General features: G+C 36.2%; 1 protein-coding gene across 1 annotated transcript; it reads left to right on the top strand.

Annotated features, from left to right (window-relative positions):
* Nucleotides 1-532: 532 nt before the first annotated feature.
* On the top strand, nt 533-9,121 carry LOC113703612 (methylcrotonoyl-CoA carboxylase subunit alpha, mitochondrial). The gene is made up of 16 exons (XM_027225043.2): nt 533-940; nt 1,214-1,335; nt 2,190-2,337; nt 3,043-3,180; nt 3,302-3,397; nt 3,483-3,542; nt 4,269-4,361; nt 4,441-4,552; nt 5,209-5,313; nt 5,569-5,705; nt 6,314-6,548; nt 6,629-6,786; nt 6,928-7,044; nt 7,895-8,137; nt 8,249-8,344; nt 8,823-9,121. The coding sequence occupies exons 1-16, from the start codon at nt 596-598 to the stop codon at nt 8,829-8,831; spliced, it is 2,214 nt and encodes a 737-aa protein (XP_027080844.1). The 5' UTR covers nt 533-595; the 3' UTR covers nt 8,832-9,121.
* Nucleotides 9,122-9,725: the final 604 nt, after the last annotated feature.

Consider the following 9,725-nt stretch of genomic DNA (forward strand, 5'->3'; position numbering starts at 1 on the left):
ATCTGTTGCACTGACAGTGGAACAAATAATTAAGTTTATTATATTCTACTTTAATTATCCCCTTTTTAATTAATGCCAAGTTCTCCATATCCTTAATTTATAATTGCATTCCGCTGCTCACCAAATTCCACGTAAGATGGCAACAAATAAATTTCTACTAACCTTTGGATTCTTGATTTAAATGGCTATGTCATTTGAATTAATGGTTAGTGTATCCTTTTTTCCATCTTTATAATTATCGCCCCTGTACCATCTAATTTTTACACAACATACTGCAAATACAAATCGCAGTACTTTATTAAATTCATACTCTGTAATGCTCCTACTGGGCATTACATTAATTCTTTGCGCACGGTATATTTCTGCTAGTGTCATTCTATTTGTCCATTAGGTACAATCGGACGGTGTAACTGATAGGGGGATAAACGCAATACGGTCGAACCTCAAGGATCATTTTATAATTTGGCCAAATCTTGAGGGAGGTAAATGTAATTAACGATTTTTTTTTTTTCTCATTGTTATCAGAGTAGACGAGGTGATTGAACAGTTATCACTCCTCACTGACTGACTCCACACTTGCGGTCCGCTCCGATCGATGTCGTCGGCTATGGCATGCATATTCCGGCGAAGTGTTCGCCGTAGCCCGACCTATCTTCGATGTAAATGTTTGTCAACGACTCCCTCGCCGGGCGTAAAGAATCAGAAGAATGAAAGAATAGAGAAGATACTGATAGCCAACAGGGGAGAAATCGCATGTCGAATTATGAGAACTGCCAAACGATTGGGGATTCAAACCGTTGCCGTTTATAGCGACGCCGATAAACACAGTTTGCACGTCAAGTCCGCCGACGAAGCCGTGCGTATAGGTCCCCCTCCCCCTCGGCTCAGCTACTTAGAGGCGTCCGCCATTATCGAAGCTGCAAACAAAACTGGCGCTCAGGTGAAAACAACAAAATGAACTGGACTAATTTCATTGTTTTATTGGTTCCTTATTGCTTGATCAGTTGGAAATTAGAATTGAAAGAAAGGGAGAGAGTTCCAGCCCAGCTGCATTCTGCGTTTTGAATTTATACTTTTTACTTTGGATTTATTTTGCCACTGCTCTCTGGTAGCTCCAGATGTTTAGAATGTAGGTTCTAACTATGTAATTGGTATTTTGTTCTTTGGAAAGAGAGAGCGTATATTTAAAAACAAAGTCTTCCTTGATGAATAGGCTATCCACCCAGGTTATGGTTTCTTATCAGAAAGTGCTGCATTTGCTCAACTTTGCGAAGATAAAGGTTTAATTTTTATTGGACCTCCTGCATCTGCAATTCGAGACATGGGGGATAAAAGGTACTTGCTGGATTCACACTGCTTGTGCGTAAATTTTTTTTTTTATTTTTAAATATTTGTGTTTTTCTACATGTATGTGGGGCTTTGTGTTTGATTTTTTTTACATCTATATCTGCAAGTTCATAGTATGTAAATATAGCCAGACAGTTTTTAATTATGGACACATCCAACTATAACACGCACGCAGGAGGAGTTATGAGCTATTCAAATTACTACGGATAGGAGATAGGGAGTTAGTGGGTTTTATGTTGGATAAAGTTGGATGCCAGTTTGTTTCTTCATTCTACCTTGAGCTTTACTGAGCTGCAGTCAGGCTGAATATTGAGGTCAATTAGCTTCATATTCGGCATGCTTTGCAAGTTTTGTTGATTACTGGTGACCCTTTGCAAGTTAGTGCGCGTGACGCTCTAGCTTTGATTCATTGCCCGATTGCTTCCCTTCTCTTTTCCCCATTCTTCATGATACTCATAGGAAAATCCATTAACTTTCTCGTTAATCTATGTGTATCTTTTATATAATTAGTGGTAACTACGAACTTCACTTCACATTTTTGCAAGTTTGTACTTATTCCTACTTTTCTTATTTTTACTTGTTGCAGAGGCTGAGCAATAATTAGCTAACCATTATCATTCTGCAATGCAGGTTTTAAATGTTGTTAATGAAGCTTTCACCCTTTCTGTTCCTATCTTATTGCATTAATGTATCTGAAGCCTGTTAATTTTATATTGTCCATTTTGCTCTTAACTTTTTACTTATATGACTCCATTTCGTTAAGTTCCTCAACATGAAGTGGAATTATTTCTATGTTGTTAGGAGGTCAATTCTAATATATCTTTATGGGTTTGGCTGGTCAGTGCTTCAAAAAGAATAATGGGCGCAGCCGGCGTCCCACTTGTGCCTGGATATCATGGTCAAGAACAAGATATTGAGCTTATGAAGTTAGAAGCTGAGAAGATTGGTTATCCTGTCCTCATCAAACCAACACATGGTGGTGGAGGAAAGGTGTGCCTTTTGTTGAACTACCATTGATATTGGTAATGTTTTTGCATTTAACTGCAATTATAGAGGTATCAAAAAGAGTGAACAGTGTTTTTATTGTTAGTAGAAATCCTTTGATATGTAGGCTTAGAAACTGCAATATTCAAGGTGTGAAAACAGTAAGCTAGGGGTATAAAACTTGTAATCTACAAATTTACACATCTTTTTTTAATCAATTTTGCGAATCATTCATGCAGTCTTTGATCTGGTATATCACGAGTCATGACAGTTTCCAGTTTTTGTGATTGTAACTTGCCTCAATTTTGGAAATGATTCTCCATATGTGTCTGCAGATGAATGCCGCAGACAATGTTACTAACATTTGAGTTATGATTTTAAACCTCTCTGGTTGGGCTTAGTGGTTAGAATAAGTTTTTATGGTTATGCTTTACCCCTTGCTGTCCGATGTTAGTGATTTTTCTTTGGGGAATCGTCAGAAAGTAATTGATAAGATGCATTCTAATAGCTGAATCATACAATCAAAGTGGAAAAGAAATGCTGTTAGATAATTCAACTGATTATTAGTACAGTAACTTTCATCTGCTTAAATAACTGTTTGAGGAGGAAGTTTTCAGTGTTGTGACAATTGCTGGGAACTTCGAACAACGGAGATTTGCTCCTTGTTCAAAAGAGTATTTCATCCATATCTCTGTTTGTCTGTTATATTAGGGTATGAGGATTGTACAGAATCCTAGTGAATTTGTTGACTCATTTCTGGGAGCACAACGTGAAGCCGCAGCATCATTTGGCGTAGATACTATCTTGCTTGAAAAATACATCACAAAGCCAAGGCATATAGAAGTCCAGGTACTTCCCACATGGTATTAATTATTTAATATGTGCCTTGTGCACTTTCACTTGCCATTTTTGGTTCCGTTATACAATATTTGTGCTAATATTACTCCTTTTAATTTATATTTGTTTGTAGGTTTTTGGGGATAAACTGGGTAATATTATTTATCTCTATGAGAGAGATTGCAGTGTGCAGAGAAGACACCAAAAAATTATTGAAGAAGCTCCTGCAGTAATGCTTTCTTCCTCCATTTCTAACCCTCTTAGCTTGCACCTGTTTTTATATTTAAATAGTGATGTAAATCCTCAATTTTCAGCCAAACATCAACAGCAACTTTCGCAACCACTTGGGCCAAGCAGCTGTTGCTGCAGCCAAGGTAATGCCAATCATTGCTTATTGGATGTCTTGGAGTGTTGAAACTTAGTGAGGGTTGTCTCACATAACCAAATTACTCATCAATTGCTGCTGACGAAGTCATGCTAAATTATATTTCTGTTATTATGGGTAGCACTGTTGTTCTTTTTGTTTTGTACCTATGCTTATAACCTTGTTGCACTCATGCATACCTTATGAAAGGGGTAACTTATGATGATATAATTTACCTTCCATCTCAATTGAAATTCCCGCTGTTTGCTCTCTCATATTTTATCCTATTTCATTAGATGTAGGATGTGATATGGTTCCGAAGGATGAATCGGATATGGACAGTTCAAACAAGATTTCATTCTTGAACAAAAATCCACTTCATATATATATATATATATATATATATATATATATATATATATATAAGGGGAAAAGCTAGAAGATTCTTAGATGGTTCAATTTACAAAAATGTGAAGTTTTTTCATTTCAACCAGAAGCATAGAAAATTAAAATAAATTCCAATTAGAAGGTACCATAGGTTTCTACTCAAAGGAGAAAACCCCCTTGGGATTGTTCAATGAGAAAGTGGTTTCACTTTAGTCTGTATATTGCTTTGAGATGGGTTTTGTTCAATTTTGTTTCTTTGATCACGACACTAATCTTTTAATTTTGTCCATTTTCTTTCTCCACGTACTAACAGTTTTCTTTTTTCTTTTTCTTTTTTTTTTATTTGAAGGCAGTTAATTATCACAATGCAGGAACAGTTGAGTTTATTGTTGATACTCTTTCAGGACAATTTTACTTCATGGAGATGAATACCCGTCTTCAGGTGGTTCTTCAGGATGCGAGTTTTCTTTCTGCTTCTAGTTCAATAGCAACCAAGTAATTTTCATAGGGTATCTTCCTAGGTGGAGCATCCTGTTACAGAGATGGTTGTCAACCAAGATCTTGTTGAATGGCAAATACGTGTTTCAAATGGGGAACCTCTGCCAATTAGCCAGTTACAAGTTCCCTTGTCAGGTTCCCTTCTTTAGAGTAACTTTGTTCCTTTCTCGACAGTTGTATTGTCACCAATGTTAACAGGGTGCATGATAGCTGATTAAAAATTTGGTTTATGTGTTGGAGGTCTAAGATCAATTGTTAGGATTACGTGCAACCACAGGGGTGTAGTTCGAGTAGATGTTAAATTTTCAGTTCCCATGCTTGTTATTATTGCACCTCCAAGCAATAGTAATCACAGAGACCGATAAGTTGTATTTATAGTTGTCTACTGGTAATAAGTAGAGGGAAACTAGTTGCCACTAAAATCCAAACAATTACAATGAAAAGTATTTTTTTTGGTTAAATGTTATTTTTGGCTGCACTAATTTGGAATTACAACTTCGTGTGACAGACAAAGTAGAAAATTCTCATGACTTTCTAAATTGGTTTACCTAGGTATTTCATTTGGGACAATGTATTTTTCGTACTATCTGGGGATGTAAAATGATTTTGTATTTTAATGGTGTGTTCATGAAATATTGGACTGATAAGGCTTCCATCGACTTCCATCAAATGTGGATCATAAATTCATAAAGTCTGAAATTTACCTACTTTATTAAAAGGACAGATTAAAGCATTCTAAAATGTGGCCCAGACAGTGCTTGATATGTATAATGAGTCAAATTTGATGGCAGGCCATGCTTTTGAAGCCCGTATATATGCTGAAAATGTTCCAAAAGGATTTCTTCCTGCAACTGGTGTTCTTCATCATTATCGACCTGTTCAAGTTTCTCCAGAAGGTGCGGTTACATCAAACTGGATGTTGCATATTAATGAAGTAAACAGTTAACATCACAGATATTGTCACAAACAGTAAAATTTGGCTGTGTTTCTGAGCTCAAAAGCGAGTATATCACGTGTCCTTTGGCTCATAATCAAGTGATGTTTCATGCATTTTGTATATGCACTTTTTGTACCTTCTAGAGTTTCTGTTTGGGTATTTACCTCATCCTTTGGATGTTTATGATATGAATTTTGGCTCATATTCATTGCAGTTCGAGTTGAGACTGGAGTCACGCAAGGGGATATGGTGAGCATGCATTACGATCCCATGATTTCAAAACTTGTTGTGTGGGGTGAAGATCGCTCTACTGCTCTGATTAAGATGAAGGATTGCTTGTCGAAGTTTCAGGTACAAGATGTTCAACGTATATATTTAGCTGGAGTGCATGTTTCCTTACTGTAAAGTTGGAAAGTAGGTGCTTGTCTCCAATTCAACATGACAGGAACATTAAGGTTCAATGAGAGTCGAAGGATGGTAGCATTGCGCTTGACAAAGTTTGATTGTTAATACTGAGCTCAAATGATGTACCATTCAATTTCTCCTGAGATCAGTCCTCTGCCCTGATGTCTTAGGGACAAGCTTACCTTCATCTCCACACGAATCCTTCAGCTTGGCTTGGTTTTTTTCATCCCCAAAATCATTTTACAGCTTTCTAAGTTGTACATGCATTTTATTTGAATCAAAATGATGACCGTGCTCACCTTTCTGACCAAGCTTACAATGTCTGGAAATGATAACACAGTTATAATTGCAGTTCAGGGAGCCATCTCACGAGGTTGCCAGGTGCAAATATTCCACTGAGGAATTATATAAGGATGTGACTAAGCTAATATCATTATTGAACAACTCTGAAAAGAAAATTTCCAGTCTAGATAATTTTCTTTTTTTCTTGTTTGGATGTGACAGAGAATTTCTTAATAGGTAGATTCATCTTCTATCATCTTCTGATCATGTAGGTTGCAGGACTGCCAACTAATATCGATTTTCTCTCAAAACTTGCAAATCATGACGCATTCAGAAGTGGAGAAGTTGAAACTCATTTTATTGAGCGCTATAAAGATGAACTGTTCCTCAATCCAAGTGATTCAGTACTAGCACAAGAAGCATATCATGCTGCTAAACATGCTGCATCCATTGTAGCTGCTTGTTTTTGTCAAAGTGAACGTGCAGCAGTAGAAAAAGATATCCCAAGTAGACTGAAGACCCATTTTTAACATTTTTATAACTAGTTACTGAAAAAACTCTCATTCTTCATTTGCTGTTTTCGGCAGGGGGACTTTCTCTATGGTATGCTCATCCTCCTTTTAGAATGCACCACAATGCCAGGCGTATAATGGAAATGGAATGGGATCATGAATACAACAAAGGAAGCAAAAAACTATTAAAACTTTTTGTCACTTATAAGTCAGATGGGAAATATGCGATTGAGGTACTTCCATTGAAGATTTAAGTTCAGATATGCATAATTTTATAGGTTCAACATTTGTAATGGAAAAGAGAAAAGCAAAAAAAACTACCAACAGCTCAAAATATGTTATCCTCATTTTTAGTGATTTTATTCCATTTGCAGATGGAAGAAAACAGTTCACCTGCTCTGGAAGTTGATGTAGAACACTTGTCAGATCTTGATTTTAGAGTTGAAGTTGGTGGTGTCAGCATGAAAGTCAGTCTAGCTGTTTATTTCAAGGTTTGCACATACTTATTTTATGCTCAATTCATCCAATTAGCAACAATTTCATTTGGTAATAAAATTACCTCTGCTTCCTGTTCAGCAAAAGTTCCCCCCCCCCCCTACCCACCACAAAACAAAACAAAAAGACTGGATGCATTGAAGTGCACATTTAATGTTTTCAGGGTTTGCTAAAACTGCATTCTTTGTGGAAATAATTCGGCCATGATTGAAACTCTTCAATTGTAATCTGTCGGACTTGGCTTCCTTAGTTTTTGTTGATTTTGAAAATGTCTTGCACGAGTAGATATGGAGCAATAGGAATCTGACATCCAATTATTCTCCTCCTGATCAGTTTCCTTATGCAAATTGAACCTGAATAAATGGAAAACTATATGCTGCTTTTTAAGCATCTGAAGGAGTTTGGGTACAAATCTGCCTCCTACCTCATTCTCTTGAATTTTTTGCATGTCTCCATCTTCCTCCAAATTGGGAAGGGAACAAAAAAAACAAAAGAAATGATATACTTTCTTGAACTTCTAATATTTATCCCTTCCATAAATGTGATTGTTGATTAAAAAGGTATTATTATGAATCTTTGCTTGTTCAAGTGGATGGATAGAGTTGATGTCTTGTCAAACTTTACTTGTAATGTTAGTGGAATCACGTTTGTCTTTTCAATCATCAGTTTTATTATTATACACATGGTTTGAGTTCGTGCAAATTGTTATTTACAATTAATATATCAGAATCTAAAATATCATAAACTTTAGAGATACTGAATCAACAATGCTTGTCTGCCTTGTATTTGAAAGTGTTCATGTATTTGTTCCAGATTTAGAATACAATTTTTTCCTCTCACTTGTAGGATCAAACTGAATACATTCACATCTGGCATAGTTCTTGTCATCATTTCTTCACAAGGAAAATGACGCTAGAACTCTTTGATGATGGTGATAAGCAACATAAACCAGTTCTGGAGTCGGCATCTCATCCTCCGGGGACTGCTGTGGCCCCAATGGCTGGTTTAGTGGTTAAAATTTTAGCAAAGGAGAGGGAAAAAGTTGAGGAAGGACAACCTATAATAGTATTAGAAGCAATGAAGATGGAGGTTTGTATTGAAGCAGGCTGTAGTATCCTCTTTCTGTTGAAATTATCTTGCTTGACTCTCTTCTATGGTTTAAAATTTGATTTTCTGCTTCCTTCTCCCTTCCTGATATAGCATGTTGTGAAGGCGCCGACCTCTGGTTATGTTAGTGGGCTTCAGTTAACTGCTGGGCAACAGGTCTTTGACGGACATGTTCTCTTCATTATCAAGGTTAGTCAACTTTAATGAAATGTTTGTTAAAATTGCTATTATGAAATGGGAGATGTATTGAAGGAACTTATTTGCAACTAGAAGTTTGAAAAACCCTTGATATGGCTGTCTTAAAGTTTTCCTGTAAAGTTGGTGTTTGCAATTAAAAAAAAAATTGTTGGTGTTTGTTTCTGGTGTAAAAGATCCCACTGTATGTCAAACGTGACCTGTGTTACTGGGAGGCACTGTTGAGGATTGCTCTGCATCTTTGTTGAATATATTGCCTCCTCATTTTAACTGTCTAGATTGTTTGTAAGAAACAGAAAGATGCTTGAACACAACTGCAGCAGCTCGAATATGACTCTACATGTCTTGGCTAGTTCGTAATGTACTCCATAAATTTGATGATTTTTGTTTCTTTGCCTGAAATGTTAGTAGAGTTACAATTGTTCTGCCTAATTGTGCTACCATCTGCTGAATATCATTATGCCCATGACAGGATAGTTGATGGCACTAAGGTTGTTCTTTTAGAGAAGAGGATAAAGCCTCGTGGAAGCAGTTTCTCAGAAGTGAAAGTGGATTAGTTCTGATTTCTATTTCACTGGAAATTACTATATATTAGGTGCCTATTCGGAATATAAACGGGAGGGCTTACGTACCTGTATAAGGCTATATTGCTATAGCATGGCCCATTGCACAAATGTGAAGTACAAACAAGCAATCAATCAAGTGTACATTCTGAACCTGTTGACGGTTGTTGGAAAAAAAAAAGTGTACATTCTGAACACTTTTGATAAATCCTACTCATTACGTAATGGATTAATCCTTTATACAGAAATACTATATGCACATGAGCACCGTTGAATGCAAATAATAAATTTGAATTTAAATCTAAAATTATTTAAATTTTGTATTGTATTATATATATAATATTTGTGAATGTATATAAAGATTAATTCATATGTAGTATGTATGACGTGTAATTTGTCAACCAACCACATAGGCACAATTTAAAAAAAAAAATCTGATTCCTCCAAATTATTAATGGTGAACAAGCCCTCATTTGAGTAGCTCGGTGGTAGCTTCATTAGGTCCTTACTTAGAGGTCACCGTTTCGAGTCCCGCTTGTTATCGTGTAGTGCATCTTTGAAGCGGGTTCTGCACTGTTCTAGGAGGATTAGTCTAGCGTAAGTCAGGATATCTCCAAACAATTGGAGGTTGACAATCATCATTTGGACCTTAATCCATGTTACATTTACTTTTGATAGGAACAATAAACAATTAGGGAAATTTCTAAATTATCTTTATGACTATTATTTTCTTTTGGGATAAAATCTTCTACTGTATTATCATTACTTTTGATTAATAGAAGAACCAATTTTCCCTCTCTGCCTTTAGCTGA

This window comes from Coffea arabica, chromosome 1e (genome assembly GCF_036785885.1).
Source record: "Coffea arabica cultivar ET-39 chromosome 1e, Coffea Arabica ET-39 HiFi, whole genome shotgun sequence".
Classification (NCBI taxonomy): domain Eukaryota; kingdom Viridiplantae; phylum Streptophyta; class Magnoliopsida; order Gentianales; family Rubiaceae; genus Coffea; species Coffea arabica.